The sequence below is a fragment of the Fundulus heteroclitus genome, chromosome 20 (genome assembly GCF_011125445.2).
Source record: "Fundulus heteroclitus isolate FHET01 chromosome 20, MU-UCD_Fhet_4.1, whole genome shotgun sequence".
In the NCBI taxonomy this organism is placed as follows: Eukaryota; Metazoa; Chordata; class Actinopteri; order Cyprinodontiformes; family Fundulidae; genus Fundulus; species Fundulus heteroclitus.
In genome coordinates this window covers 32,138,597-32,154,901 of record NC_046380.1, presented here as the reverse complement: position 1 = coordinate 32,154,901, position 16,305 = coordinate 32,138,597, and the positions used below count along the sequence as shown (strand labels likewise).

The 16,305-nt window shown below is 43.9% G+C and overlaps 2 protein-coding genes across 3 annotated transcripts in view; both read right to left on the bottom strand.

Moving 5' to 3' along the window:
- Positions 1 to 5,907, bottom strand: part of rhobtb3 (Rho related BTB domain containing 3) — a 41,047-nt gene extending 35,140 nt beyond the window's left edge. Inside the window, exons 1-3 of one of the 2 annotated variants that reach the window (XM_036151518.1) lie at positions 5,375 to 5,907; positions 4,836 to 5,067; positions 3,434 to 3,626 (exon numbers count right to left, since the gene is read on the bottom strand). In XM_036151518.1, coding sequence (XP_036007411.1) covers positions 3,434 to 3,626; positions 4,836 to 5,067; positions 5,375 to 5,376 — 427 coding nt within the window. In that variant the 5' untranslated portion in view covers positions 5,377 to 5,907. The remainder of the gene's footprint in view (positions 1 to 3,433; positions 3,627 to 4,835; positions 5,068 to 5,374) is intronic. The other variant, XM_036151519.1, reaches the window with a different exon arrangement.
- Positions 5,908 to 9,546: 3,639 nt separating this feature from the next.
- rfesd (Rieske (Fe-S) domain containing) lies at positions 9,547 to 14,719 on the bottom strand. The gene is made up of 4 exons (XM_012870723.3): positions 14,607 to 14,719; positions 11,707 to 11,879; positions 10,427 to 10,461; positions 9,547 to 10,175 (listed from the first exon to the last, which is right to left on the bottom strand). Exons 2-4 carry the CDS (start codon positions 11,861 to 11,863, stop codon positions 9,870 to 9,872), a joined length of 498 nt encoding a protein of 165 aa, XP_012726177.1. The 5' UTR covers positions 11,864 to 11,879; positions 14,607 to 14,719; the 3' UTR covers positions 9,547 to 9,869.
- Between the last annotated feature and the right edge of the window lie 1,586 nt (positions 14,720 to 16,305).

Genomic DNA, 16,305 nt, shown 5'->3' with positions numbered 1-16,305 from the left:
TTATCCTTCGAGGGGAGGATCTCTGAACCTCCCCTCGACTTGCCATGGACCTGTGATCAATGCTCATCAGCGGCATATATGCTGAGATTAAACTGCACACAGCTACAGGCAGTTAGTTGCACAAGATTTTATTCAGGTGTATCAGAGAAAAGGGGGCGAAGATATGAAATGCGTGCCACACTTTTCAGATTCGTATTCATAAAACACTGTGAAACTCATTTTCATTCAGCCTTCCAGTAAAGCTGTAGCGAGAGAGAATAGCAGGAGGACATGTTGGACACACTGTCGTGGACACCAGAAGACAGAATGCTCAAACTCTTTGAATTTTGTGGCACAAACTCAAAAGCTTCTTCCTTTGGGGGGAAATTACAAACGCCGGTTCCACATATTTGTACTTTAAAGTGTTTCTGATTCCACCGCTCCTCTTTGTTGGAAAAAAAAATGGGAAAATCTATGCTCTCCATTTGAGAAACGTTGCCAAATTTTGTGTTGCCTCGTGTCTGGCTTTTATCCCTTTTTGAGGCACTTCCAGGCGTCTTGCTTTAAATAAGAAGAAAAAGGACTTCACATACAGGTAAGATCAAGCAAAGGGATAAAATCAGCAGGGCCTCGCGTGCAACGACCACCTTTGCACTGTGGCTTCTCTGTACGGGCAGTGCTTGTGCAGAATCAAGACAGAACAAGAGATGAATTATCCTGAAGGAGAAAACTACTACAGAAACACTGCACTAAAGGAGGAGAGAGAGAGAGAGAGCTTGGACGTACAGCCGGGAGCCAGAGCATTTGATAAATCATACCCCTAATAACCTCCAGGCATGACACAGAGACGGGGCTGGACCCAGTGTGTGCGTCCACGAGCGCGGGCAGGCGAGGTATGAGTGAGCCTCTGACATGAAATGACTTGGCATATCAGTGGTACGCGTGTGTGTGTGTGTGTGTGTGTGTGTGTGTGCGTGCATTAGAATGGAGGTTGGCAGGGGATAAATCTGTCTGTGATTCTCCGTTCATTACCGGTTAATGGATGCCTTAATGTACGTACAGCAGCTCTCTTCTGCCACAGCTGCACTTTAGGTGGTCTAAAAGTCGAGCGGGAGGGGGCGGAGGGGATGCTCGCAGCTCCGCCTGTCATTCTCTGGAGGCACGAGGGGATAGGATGGAAACTCACAGCAGCCACAAACAAAAACAAAAAGGCTCCGATTCAAAGCTGCCTCCTCTCCTCTGCTCTGCCTCTCTTCTTTTTTTTTTTCCTTTTCTTCCAGCAGCTCTCTGACAGCAGCAGTTCTCTGGTCATTGAGCAGACGAGCTAAAAATACAACCTGCTGTGTTTGATGGGCTTGTTTGTGGGCTCTGGATTCAACAGGGGTCGGTGCGTCCGTGAAAAAAAAAAAGAAAAAAAAAGAAAAACCCCGTTAACGTAGCCAGTGCGCGCTTCACGTTAAGGCCCACCGCATCCGGTCAGGCTGCGCCCCAAAGGCTGTAATCTCCTTACTGCGAGGGACACTTGGCAGTTTTTCCACTTTTGAGTCATGAATATGTCGTCTTGTCTCGCTTGCAAAACTTTAAAAAATTACAAGCTGGATGTTCGGCTTTGGAGACTTTCCTTCAGGGAGACGCGTGAGCCAAGCGCCTGAAGGCAAAGAAGAGCAGACTTAATGGTGAGCATCCTCCTCGTTGCGGGGAGGAGACGCTAGAGGACATGAGACTCGGGCGACGAGCGCATTCCCCCGTCGAGAAAAGCTTGATATCAACCCGAATCAACCACTGAAGTAGCAGCAAGCTTACCTGACTCCGCCAGATAGATTTGCTCCGCATATCCATCTGGAAACCTTCCGTTGAAGTAATTTTGGGAAGGGGCGAAAATACTGGTTAGCTGATTGGCCTATGTTGGTGATAGACGGGCCAAATGAACCAATCAGATTCGTCGTCGCTCGTAACAGAGCGACGACGAAAACACAACCACAAGCCAAGCTACTCTTGCTGCTGCAGGTAAAGGCTCGTTAGCTCAGCAAAGAAATACTCTGTAATTCCGATAAAACTTGCTCGATAGCCACGCTAACGCTAGTTTCATCGGCTGAAACCGCCATGTTGTTTAGACTGAACTGACGCGCTTCCCGTTGCGTCACACCTCAACCCGCCTCAAAGCCAACGCTGATTGGACGTTCGTTTGGTGAACGGCTCCAAATTTTCTTCAACGGAGAGTAGCCAGACTGATCTGCGAGTGAAACCTTGAAACCTCGCGAGATCAGGATGGTCTCACGAGGCTAGCAGCAAGCTGGCCCCAAAGTACTTCAGTGCCCTGCAAAAGTGTTAATGTCCCTTTAAATGTTTTCCATTTTGTTGCACCAAAGCCACAAACATTAAAGGCATTGTTTGGAATTTAAATGTCGTAGACCAACAAAAAAAAATGCACGACTGTGAATGGAGAGGAAGAGGATATGCTGTCTTAAACCTTTTAAAAAAAAAATAAAAAATTAAAATCGCCCTAAAGGGGTCATCGCAAAATGTTTTGCATGTTGAGAGAATGTGCGCTCATTTTACAAAATTGAGCTCTCATTTTAATCATACTAAAACGAGGGCACAATTTAAGGAACATGGTTATAGAACATTGTGTGCACGATCTACTTAAACGTGGCCACAATATGTAAAACGTGCACTCAATATTGTCTTGACACATGTAAACATGAGCACGTTATAGTATATTCGAGATCTCGATCTACCAAAATGCACAAAACGTGTGCTTGAATAAGTTTTATTAATTTGAGGACTCAATTAAAAGAAAACGTGCTCACGTTTTATAAATTCGAGGGCTCAATTAAAAGAAAACGTGCTCACAAATTATCACGACATGAAAAAAAATATCACTTAAAGTGAGCTCTCCCGGGCTCCATAAAAATCCGAAAGACGCGGTGTGCATTTGTAATGAGGCCCCCTCGGAGTCAACAGTTTGCAGTTTTCACTGCGGCGATAGCTGCAACTCTACTGAGGTCCGTCTCCACCTGCTTTGCACATCAACTATCTGCAACTTTGCTGCCGACTCGTTTTAGGGAAACAACTCAAGCTCGCTTGTTTGTGATGGAAAGCCTTTATAAACGACAGCTTTGAAGTCTCGCCACAGAGTTGGACTTTGACTGGGCCACTGTACCGTGACTATGCTCTGATATAAACCACTCAGTTCCTGCTCTGCCCGCATGCTTAGGCCTGTTTTCCCGCTTTAAGGTAAACATACACCCCAGTCAAAAGTCTTCAACGGGTATTCAGTGAAATCCATATTTGCATCAGCTCCAACCAGCTTCCTTGTCCCTGGTTTATAAGAAGAAGAAAAAAAAGAGCATCTCAGCATGATGCTGCCATCGCCGTGTTCCACTGTGGGGATCATGCGTTCAGGGTGAAGTGTGGTGTACCGATTTGTGTTGGCCTGCTATAAAAGGCTCACCATTCAGCCGTGCTCCAACGGCAACAAGGATGACAGGCACGCCCCAGTGCCTCAGAAGAGGGCGGAGCCTCGGGGCGTAGCCGTTCCTGACCTGCTGGAAGGCGAGCTTGTCTGTGACGGCGTATTTAATGACGAGGATGTCGGCCTGCTCGAGGACTTTCCGCACGCCGGCCCAGTCGCTGTCCAACAGGTCCTGGAGAGTGAGAGAAATCGATAAAGAGACGGGAAACACACCGAAGGGGGGGGGCAGCAAAGACTCATCCGTGCACTCTAGATGCAACACAAATCTCACCTCAGATAACCTTTCCCCCTCCAAAGTCTACATGCCTCTGTGTCGTTAGCCCCTGGGACTTTACACCCAAGGACCTGCATAAATCTCGCTGCTCTAAACTAACCTGAGTCCACTTATTAAACAGCGGGGGGGGGGGGGGGGGGAAAAGAACACACGGTCGATTTGAATGGAAATTGGACAAAAAAACTAAACCGGCACAATTGCTCCTGATGCGGACTGACAGAATTGACAATAGAGCGTGTGCAGAGCCGCCGGAGAAACCACAACAGCGGCGCTTTCGTTTCAAATTCATGCGCTTGTTTAGAACAAAAGGTCTTTCATCTGGCTTTTCTTGTGCCGTGCATGTTAAAATATAGCGTCCTCCAAGAATACAGGCCTCGTACAAAGCCTGCAATCAGTGCCGGAAAAAGGTCTGGGAATATGAAAATAACGCGCCGCATGCCTTCTGAGAAGCCAAAGTCGACCGGATAGTAGGCAAAGCAGCATGGCTGTAAAGCGTCACACACACACTCTGCCATTATCACAATGCTCTGAATGAAAATGCGCACGTTTGGCGTCTTTACCCTGAAATCAGGCGGGATTTTAAGGATTTCAGGCGGCTCTTTGCTTACAGCGCCTCGCAAAAGTCAACATACCCGTTGAGTCTTCTATACTTGGTCATGTTGTCGACCGAGAAAAACTTCAAGGGACTGCTTTGGGATTTTATGTGACAGAGCAACACAAAATAGTGCAGAGGTGTGAAGTAAAAGGAGGTTTTTCGAAACCTTTTAGACATACAATCTGAAAAGTGTGGCTTGATTGTGTATTTGAGTCAACATTGTGTTCGCTGTGGCTGCAACTCCTTTTGGGGGGTCTGTCTCTACCGGCTCTGCACATCTGGACGCTCGAACGTTTCCCCATTCCGCTTTGCGGCGTCGCTCCAGCTCAACCGCGGTTTGTGAAGAACGCCCGGGAAAGTAAACGGTTCAGGTCCGGGCTCGGCTCAGCTCTCGGCGGACTCCTCTACGCCGAGCATGGACGCCGCCCGCTAACAAGGCGACCGCTTCACTCTGAAGGGGAACCACGAGCACTGGCCGACGGCTAACATCTGCCTGTTCGGCGGAGCCTTACCCAACTGGGACAGTCCCGGACCACCACGGCGACGTCTCCAAACACCCGGGAGGTGTACTCCATGAAGGCCGGGTTGTGCAGGCTGCCCTCCAGGTCGCAGGGTCCCACCGTGGCCCCCTGACCCAGGTAGCTCCACAGCAAGCCTCCCTGCAGCTGGCCCTGGCCCATGGGCTCCTCCCCGGGCCCGACTCCGCCGGGACACTCGCTGCCCAGAGCAACGATGTGGATGGACCTGCCGGGCACACAGCTCCGTGGGGTGAGACCTTAATTGGGGCGAGCTCGTTATTCACGCGTGATCATGGAGACAGTGCATCACCTGTTATGTCAGCGAGGGGGAAAATGACAGAGAGCGGAGGCCTCTCTTACACCTGAGAGGGCACCGCGCGGTTCAGCCAATCAGCTGTTCCCGGCGCTTAAGCATGCAGTGGTGAATGGACGTGGCATGAATAAGGCATGCAAGAGCGGGGGGGGCATCGTTTCCCCACCCCCCCACCCAATCGTGTGTGTACCGGTGAGTTGCGGCGTGCGGATGAACTTACATGGTGGTCACCGCGGTTCTGTCCCGATCCTCTACGCTGTGTGGTCACGGTGCGTCTCCGCGCCAGTCTGCAGTCAGGCTCGCTTCTTCTTCTTCTTTTTTTTTTTTCTCTGCTTCCTCTCCGCAATGAGCCGCCGATAATCCCTCTCATCGGTGGCTGGTCCCCCGGGAGCCCGGGCTGCAGCACGAGGTTTCGGCGTTTACTCGCATTTTCCCCGTCTCGTTAGTCATTCATAAAAGCCGAGCTCGGCACCGTCCCGAACCGAGCGAGCGAGCGAGCGACCGCAGAGGCGCACCGGACAGCCCCAGAGCCCGGCGGAGCAGCAGCAGCAGCAGCGGAGCGGGTGAAAACAGCAGCGCCCATGGGCGGTCAGACAAACAAGTTGCCGAGCAGATTTACAGCGACGGTGCGGTGCGGGGGGTGAAGGTGCGTGTGTGTGTGTGCGGTGCGGGGCGGCAGCTCGGTCCAGGCGTGCGAAGAATACCGGATAAAACAAAAACTCAGACAGATGTGCAGCGACACAGAGGGAGAGAGAGAGAGAGAGAGAGAAGGGACGGAACCGTGAGCGCTCGCGTCTGACTCAGCAACGCGCACGCGGGACGCATACGCCAAAGCGCGCGCCAGTGCCCACAGACGCGGCGGAGGTTGCCGACGTCCAGGACACGGTGTGGGTTTGTTTTAGTTGCTTCCTAATGTTGGTGAGGAGGCGCTTTGGTCCTCGCCGAGGCTCCTGTGGACCAGTTGCTGTTCCACGTCTGTGCAACTTAACGACACAGTCAAAGAAATGTGACATTGTTACGCTTGCTCCGAACAATCAGGAACGACCCGTGATTTGAAATGTGCCATACACCCGCAACCCGGAAAATGCGTTTTCGAGTTTTGTTGTATTTGGAAATGTAGAAATGTCCATGTATTGTCCAGTATACATAGATAAGGTCAAGACGGTCATCTCTCAATAATAATAATAATAAGATAATTTTACAAAGAGAATCGGTTCTCCTTTTATTAAGTTTTAATAAAAAGTGTGTGTAAAAAAAAAAGTGATCATCAATGAAAAGATCTTTGGTATCACAGTGCTGAAACTGCTGACCAGCTCTCTGCTGGTCTCCACAGGTAACTTGATGATTTGTCTTTGCTGATGAGCTTCGAGTCTAGAGGTTGGAAGGCCTTCTTTCCATGACCCTAATCTTCAGCTCCCTTCACAGACTCACTGATTTGAGCCAAGACTCTCGCTGGGCCGCTCCAAAACATCAATGTTACCTCCAGTCAGATTAAATGCGTTACTTTCAACCTAAATCTGCCATGGATATAAATAATTTTTAGCATAATTGCTCGTGCCTAACTTTTATTTTTAATCATAACCTCTGTGTTTGTTGTGGAAAACGTATTCCTTACTAGAAACATTTTTGGTGTGTTGGTTGGCGCTGCTACCTTGTAGCATGAAGGTTCTGGGTTCGAAAAAACCCAGCCTGGGATTTTTTTTTCTGCACAAAATTTGTGTTTGTGGATACTCCGACTTCCTTCCACTGTCCGAATGCACCACTGTTGGGTTATTCTGGTACTCCAGATTACCCTCAGGTGTCTGCGCATAGTTTCTCCTGTGGCTCTGTGCTTCCCTGTGATTGGGTCGTGACCTGTCCATGCTGTGCCCCGCCTCTCACTCAATGACTGCCAGAGTCAGTCAGCAGCCCCACCTCCCGACCCTCCAAGGATGTGCTGGTATAGATCATATGGGGTTTTACTGCCATTTATAATTTGATTGTTTTTAACATAGCTTATAAATGTACATATTGTACATTTTATCCTTGCCCGTTGTTTCCTGATATGATGTCATTAACAGGCGATAAATTAGGTCTGGCTGTCTCTCTTGGATAAACTCTAGGTCTTCACAGCTGTTTTGTGGAGGTAGACAGGCCTGAGGACATATACATTTTTAATCAGAGCATCTTGTTTCATTCACAACCGTGTAATGTGATCAAGCCGTACAATTTAAATTCCCTGCAAACCCACCCTGTTCCCAGGCCGTCTCTGTCCCCCAGGTACCCCCCGCTTAGCAGTTTTCTCACACAGCCGGCTCCTTATCTTGACAAACAACTCTCGGTTGACCTATCAGAAATGACCTTCAGCAGATAGTAGCTCCAGGATTGTGTCAGTTTGACAGCATAATGATGTGTTAATATTTAATCCGTTGTAACTTTGCAACCCCAGCTCACCTATTCCTTCGCTTTTTTGCGCCGTCAATAGAACAAAGCCTCCGGAGCGGTGGGAGTTGACTGTGAGATAGTAACAGAGATCGCGTTTGACTCTTCACATTAATGTCTTACATCAGAACCAGATTGCTCTGCATCGTGCGTTCAGTAAGCTGCTCAGCGGTGCACTTCTCTTTAAAAAAGCCTCACCTATACTCTGTCAATACACTTTGCACTTGCAAAACACATACACTTAATTATTTTTAGTATACCTTACCATTCGTTAGAGTAACAAAGGTTGTAAGGATATTTTCCCCCTTGCTTGGGATATTCTTAGCATCTGTGATTTGACTCGACGCAATCTGCTGGGTTTCCTTAGATAGAAAACTTTTAACCAGTCTGTCTGCATGATTAGATTGAATTGACTTTGTAAAGTGCCTGGAGAGGACGTGTTGTGAATTGGTGCAATGTAATTAAAATTCGATGGAATTGAATTTGGCAAAATGGAGAATACTTTGTAGAAGTATTCACACCTTTCGAAATGTTGTCACATTTCGAAATATCCATCCATCCATTTTCTAACATGTCTATGGTGTCGTGAGGGGTGCTGCACTGCAAAAACAGAACTAAAAATAAGTTACATTTTCTTAAAATAAGTGTATTTGTCCTTGATTTGAGCAGGTAAATAAGACTATTTGCCAATGGAATAAGATTTTTCCTCTTAAAATAGGAACAATTCATCTCTATCATCTTATTTCAAGTGCAGGATGTCTAATTATCTTATTTTAGGGGTAAAGATACTCATTCCATTGGCAGATAATCTTATTTACTGGCTCAAATCGAGGACAAATAGACTAACTTTTAAGAACAATTTACTTGTTTTTGCATCCGTTTTTGCAGTGTGGTGTCTATCTCCAGCTGTCAATGGGTGAGAGGCGGGGTACACCCTGGACAGGTCGCCAGTCTATCACAGGGCAACACAGAGACAAACAGGACAAACAATCATTCTTGCACACACTCACACCTAAGGACAATTTAGAGAGACCAATTAACCTAACGGTCATGTTTCTGGACTGTGGGAGAAAGCCGGAGTACCCGGAGAGAACCCATTCCGAAACATTAAAACCGCAAACATCATCAAACCATTTCATATGGATTGAAAGTGCTAGAACAACACAAAACTACACTTAATAGTGATGAGCGGGCAACGTAATCAGTAATGTGTTACAAATAAAAAACTTGAATATTGGGCTTTTCTCCCCTTACTTGGTATCCATAGGTAGAATCCAGTGCACCAAACCACCTTTCAGAAGTCCCCTAACTCATCCAAACAGTATCTCTTGGATTACTAAAGAGTCAGAGGAGCTCCCTGCGTTGGTAAGTGGGGGTCCTGTACCATGCTGAGATGGGAGTATCTTATACTTTGTAACACTGGGCCTATCTATCTATCTATCTATCTATCTATCTATCTATCTATCTATCTATCTATCTATCTATCTATCTATCTATCTATCTATCTATCTATCTATCTATCTATCTATCTATCTATCTATCTATCTATCTATCTATCTATCTATCTATCTATCTTTTAGGACCCCTGGTGTGATGGAAGCGCAGTGTAAATCCAGCTGTTCTGTGGACGCTTCAGAAGGTCATTGATCAGGGAAGCAGGCAAGAGGCCAACTTGAGCTCTGGAGGAGCCTTAAAGCTCATGGGACAATTTGTCTGAGAGAACATTAGTGTCCCGAGGATCATTGTCAATCTCACAAAAAAACATCTATAACTTATGTTGAACATTGTGGTTGTAACTCAAAAAATGAAAAAAAATTAATTAGCTTAACCCTTAAGCGGTATACGCCAATTTGAAAATCACAGCATAGTACAAAATAAGGCAATTCCCTCTCTTCATGCAGGACACAAGAAATGCCCATTTTCTTGTGTCTTGCTACGAAGCTGACATAGCTAATTAAAAAAACTAGCCACTCTTGTTACATGATCTTTTTATTTTTTTTTAATGTAAACGATTCTCCACTTGAGAGCTGTATTGATCAGTATAAAGCTTTTTATCACATCGATTCATTTGCTGTATGCATAATTCACGAGGGAACGAGAGTGTGGGGACATGCGGCTACCCAGTGAGCTTAAAATGAGTCACTGATTTAATCTACACCCATTCAAGTTTCTATATTCCTGTGAACCAATTAAAGCGGGTCACACATGGATCTGTGCCAATTAACGTCCTCCATACAAACAGTCACCGTTCCTCCTGAGATCAGAGGAAGAATCTGATCTCAGGGACGCGATCTTCACTCGTCGTCTTTCATCACGGGTATGTCGTCCCCCGAAGCCTCCGCCTTGGCTCTTTCCACCTTGCCCTTTTCTCCCTGGTAGTAGTCCGACTCGATCCAGTTTGGGATCATGGTGAGCTTGACGAAGACTTCCCCGTTGGCCTCTGTGACCGCGTGGACCCTCTGCTTCACGCCCTTGGAGTACCATCTGAGCACCGGCGGTTTCTCCATGGGGTTCCTGGCCCTGTACAAGCCCTCCCCCTCAGCCAGCGTGATCTTGTACTTGTGCTTGGGACAAATGATGCACAGCTTGCCGTTGATGTCCTGCGTGCAAAGAGCGTTTGTTTGGGAAACAAAGCAGGTGGTTTTATGTTAATGCCATGCAAATGTGACACTGTAATTACAGAAAGGCTCCGTGTCTCAGCCGAGCAGTTGCCTGTAGGGCGACTAGGGACAGATGGGTTAACGCGTGAGAGCAAGCGCAGGGTGAAAATAGAGACTTAAAAGTTCAGTGCTCGCACCTCACCTAAATGACATAATAGGTTGATTTGACATCAAGTCTAACGGAGCCTCACCTCAATGTCTCCATCCTGCAGCGTTCCTCCAGCATCTGCATGAAAAATAGAAGTGTTTTTTAAATTTATTTTTATTCCAGGATGAGCAAACTGTAAGCATCTTGATGCAATGAGTGTTTGCAACTTCTAGCAAAACCTGTTTTCCCATCATAAAACATGGGACGAGTTAACCATGTGAAGACTAGGAGAAAACTAAGATTTTTTTTTTATTTTTAGATACGTTTGTGCTCACTTTTTAAAAATACATTTTGGGTTTGTTTTTCTTTTTTATGTTTTCTCAATTTGTTTGTTTTGCGTACCAAGACCTTAGGAACTAAGGTCCCACACCACAGATTAATGCAGGCTTTTACACTCTGTTCCAGGAATGGGCCTTTGTCGCGTCATTTTATCGTTATCGCAAAAAAATTCTTATTGTGATAAGGATTTGGGTTTATCTTGACAACAATACATTTCAATTAGCGGTGTCTGAAAACACCAAAAAAGTCCTGTGTCGTCAGTACTGTTTTTTTTTTTTTGCCATCTTCTCCATTGCTGGTTTCTTGAGATCATCAGTAAATATCAATAAAGTCAAAAATACATGTAAATGCAGTTACTGTGTGCAAACTTCTTTACCTGAAACATATTTGGAATTTAGTTTTAATGTGTCATATGTTACATTCTCAAATATGTTCTTAGGGAGAGTAATTGTGTTTATTGGGCTATTACTGACATGCAGTCACAGCCACACAGTTACCTAAAAAAGACTCCAAGAAGCTGTAAATACTCTTTTTATCCTTATCACAACAGTGCCACAGATGAAATTTGAAGCGCATATCTCCCCCACCCCTACTCTGTTCTGCAAACAAGAATCCAGTAAGTGAACACTGAGAATCAGGTTTCCAGAGAATGTGCTTGTTTTTATGCACATTGTTAAAATCGTAGTGACTTACACATTATTTAAAGATGTTATGCAGTAATGGTTTTGTAAAAAAAACTGAATAGTATATTTCTTATCTTAACAATCTTAATACTTAGCGATTTTCCAGAAGCTCGACTGTAAATGTTGCATTACAGGATTCTTATTTGCATTTTGATCAAGTATTGCAGGCTTTGTAGAAAGTCTGTATGTCAATCTTTTATAAGAGGTTTCTGTTTTTCAGAAAAAAAATGTTTTTCTCATTAAGCCTAATGACTTGTAATGAAATTCCCTGAGATGCAATGAACCCACAACAATATCCGTCGCATAGTCTTTCAAAGGAAAACAAATGACATGAATTGCCCGCAGTAAAAATCCTACTCACGATAACAGTAACAGTCTATGGCATAGAAGACTCCCTGATGGTGGATAATCAGAATATCTCGGCCCTCTAGTGTCCTGAAAGAGCGCTTTGCTTTAATCAGTTCATCCTTCTTGCCGACGAAGTGAAGTTTTCCAGGTGGCTGCTCTTCCTCCTCCATGGCTCTCTGTGTGAGTCTGTTTCAAGAGCAAGTGATGCATATTATACAATTTAGCCCGTTTAGCATCAATCTAATGCAACAACGTCATCTGTGCAAAAAAGGTTATCTGTCGTATGTTCATTTCAGATCTTTTACTACATCACCAATTGCTTGTGGGAAGTATTTGGGTGTTTTCAAGTTTTTTTTTCCTCCAGATTCGTCATCTGGGTTATTGTGCTGGCACCTCACATCTCAGTTGTCAGCTTACATTGAGTCCACAACACCTCCAGAACATTCAAGCACGAACATCTCCTGGCAGCAATCAGCTCCTCTCCTCACACTTTAAAACCATTAATCCCCGATATCTGCCTCACCATGACTTAGCGAACATCTACTGGACGTGTTTGTCAGAAATAGCAAGAATAAAAAAATAAACGTCAAAAACAGGACCTAATTTAAGACTGCGCTTTAAGTCGGTTATGCTGGGATTTAAGTAAATGACCTACATGCAGTGGGATCTGTGAAATGATGCATTTTTGTTGTTGTTTTCGCTAATATCAATGCGTCCAGAGGCCACATGGCTGCATTGTGTACATTTGCAATCTGCAAGGAGGCAGAATGTATCAGAAATGAAAACTGCAGGACTACATGTGTTTGCATCTTAATTAATTAGAATATCATCAAAAGGTCAGTTCATTTAAAAAAATAAATTACTCGAAAAGCAAAACTCATATGAAAAGCTTAACACAGAGCGATGCGTTGATTTTGCTAATTTTGACGTTTGTGCTTTACAGCTAATGAACATTTGAATGTTAATGTTAATAACGCAGCATGACGGCAAAATACTATGTTGTGCCCATATTGTGGCATACACATTCACGGGAAACACTGCTGGACTCACTAGCACCCTCCACTGGGAGGGTGAGCCATTAAAAGAACATGTTTAAAGCAGCTAGCCGCTCAGTGAGTGCTGCGCATAGACATCATATACGTAGACGCCTCATCGGGCGGGTTCTGCCTATGCTGCGGATTCGTCAGAGCGTCCGCCATGTTGAATGTGGCAAATCTGCAGTTAGACTGAGTCACTTAAACAGTATCAAAAGGAGTTTAATCTCAGAACATACTTTATATTCGTAATATTTTTATTTCTGTAATATTACAAGTTTATTTTGGTATCCTTTTGGCTTCATTCTCCTGACTTTATACTCTAAAAGAATAAAAATAATTAAAATAATCTAACCTGGCCCTAATACTCCAGGAGTGAAATAATTCTGCAAATTGTGACTATTCTGGGAATGCCCCCCCCCCTTAATTCTCATAATATGACATTTTTCTCATATTACCACTTTTGTCTTTTTTTACATTATTGTCCTATGCATTTTTTTCTCATATTAGTAACTTTCTCTTTAATACTCTCTTAAATACTAAAATGTTCCTAATCTGTGACTATACCAGAACTTAAAAGGTTTTATGAAATAATGAAGACCATTATGTGTGTGTGTGTGTATATATATATATATATATATATATATATATATATATATATATACACACACACACACACACACACACACACACACACACACACACACATAATGGTCTTCATTATTGTGAATAATGTATATGTATATATATATATATATATATATATATATATATATATATATATATATATATATATATATATATATATATAAAACAAAAAACGTTTGGTACATTTCCATGAGTCATCTTCTCTGATCCACGTTCACTACAACAGAACTTAACTTCTTTCTGCCACATACAATATGGCGCTAACGTTGACGTACGAACCCGCGCCAAACGAGGCATCTACGTATATGATGTCTATGGTGCTGCGTCCAAGCAGATTATTGGAAGGTTGAGTGGAAGAAAAAGTGTGACAGAAAAACAAGGTGCACAGCTTTGAAAGTGAGATTGTGAGGCAACGCCCATTTCAGAGTTCTGGTGGACAAGCCATAAAAAGGGACTGGGCAGTTAACCGATGGTCCATGGATGAAAGTAAGTTCTGCCTCCTATTTGGAAATCAAGGTCCAGAAGTCTGGCGCAAAAGGGGATAGACACAATATCCTGAGGTCCAGTGTGACATTTCCGAAGTCAGTGATGATTTTGAAAGCCATGTCATGTGCTGGATTTGGTCCGCTGTGTAATCTATAATGCCCTCTCAGATGTAAGATGAGAGACACATGAGCCATAATGCTGCAGGTCTGAGGGTCACTGTTAGAGCAACATGGGCTTTGCTAACAGCTAACGCAGCACAGATGCTGTAACTCATGCAGAAGGACTTCTGACCAAGTTTTGAGTCTATGTACTGAAACTCTGAATGGACCCGCTTTGCAGTTAGCTTACATTTCTGTATTAAAAGTACTTTTCCAGGTGGTCCTAATCACATTCCAATTATTTTAGCTGAAAATTGTGTTTTCAGTTTTCAGCTATAAGCCACAATTGTCAGCATCAATAGAGATAAATCCTCTGAATATGTCAAGCACATACTAAAACCCAAAAAAGATATACAACCCTCCCCTTTTTTAATTGACTTCTAGAAATAAATGTACTTTCAATGATATTCTAAAGTAATGGAGCTATAAACATTTAGTATACAGGTATCTCAATCATATCTTGCTCAGCTGTCTCCCTATATATATATATATATATATATATATATATATATATATATATATATATATAATATTTTTTTTTTTCTTAAAAATGACAAAAGACAGTTCAGCTTTCATTCTGACTTTACCTTGAGACCCAGCGGCTGTGACTCCTTCGTCAAAATGAACGACTGCTCTGCTGACAGCTCAGGGTTAAAAGGAGGGCCCGTCTCTATTATCTTCTCACACCGGCTGTCTTCAGTTGGTCCGGCCTCCTCTGGGTCTGTTCCTTATCTAACCAGTTTCAGGCACGAAGCACACTCTATTAATTCTGATGACATCTGAGGGTTTTAGCCCAATGCCGCCCGCTCAGACAGATTGTGTAGAAATGCTTCTTTTTCATAAATTAGGCCCTTTGTTTTCCTTTTTGAAAAGAGAATTTGCACAGTGCTCTACAAGACACTCATAGCCACTTTAAACACAGACCCGGAATGCGACTAAACACTATGAAATGTAAATTAGTCGAATGTGTGAAGCACTTTTGAAACAGCGTGTTTTGGCGAGTGGCTAGCTCTTTGCAGTCTTTGATAGTTTGTGGATGAGTGTCCCAGGGGGGAGCGGGCAGTGCTGCTGAAGGATCTGTCTATCCAGGTTCTGAGCTTAGTTCTGATGGGCAGATGTAGGTTGTTGGAGTCTGAGAACCTGGAAGCAGCAGTCGCAGAAGACCCTAAAGAAGCTCTGTCGGATAGGAGAGCTTCTTTAAGCAGACTTAATGCCTTGAAAAGTGGGGAAAGCATTCTTAAAGATACTATCCAATGGAGTATAGACGACATTTCATGAGGCTGGGCCAGCATGTCTCCGACCCTCGTAGCATCAACAGCAGATCTTCTTTACTCCGCTTCTATTCTCCCTGGACACCAACAGCTGCATGTCTGGGCACCAGTCTGTCAAACGCCCCCCTAGTCGGCCTCATCTCTGATGGACACGAGTCGGCCTTCAGGAGTGAGACGGATCATATGGAGACCTGGTGCAGCAGCAATAACCTGAAGCTCAACACACTCCTCCCCCACCTCCGACCATCACCGAGTAACAGTAAACAATAAGGTGGACGAGCACCTTTGGACAGATTCTGACATTGACTCAGAACTGGAAAACATTTAGGCTCCATCCCAGTCTGGTCTGGTTATTTTCTCCAACTGCTTCCATATGTTTGATTTGGAAATCAGAATTTGTTTCACAGATTAACAACCTCTGTTTTATTGTAGTGCTATGACTTTCCAATTTTAGCTGCTTCAATGTAAGAAGATGTAACAGCACTAAAAATAGGGTTTTCAGGCCTCGTGTTTATATTAGCATCAGAGATGAAGTAGTTGGTCACAAGCACACGAGACAACCTTAAAACCTCTCGAATCTTTATATAATCAAGCCCTCGAAATCATCAATAAAATGACTCGACTGTTTCACCATTGACATATGATAAACAACTATAAAGATGTTCATAAAAGAATGGAACAAACTCCCTGCTCACTTAAAAATGACTATGCACTATACAATCTTTCTCAGGGAAACAAAAAAATGGGTTCAAGAAACAAATTTTCAAGTTAACTAGTTAAATGTGATCATTAATTCTTCCTAAGATGTATTTTTACCTGGATGAATGTTTGTGTATCTTATGATTAACATTGTATGTATGTTTATGTTTGGGTGGTATTGTATCTGCATAAATCAACTTTTAATACTGCTACAATTAGCAAAAAAAAAATCTTGATTTTTCCTTTCCTTCTTACCTGTCACAGGGACTGGAGATGGAAATGAGCCAAGAAGCTAGAATCTGGTGCAGTGCGTCTT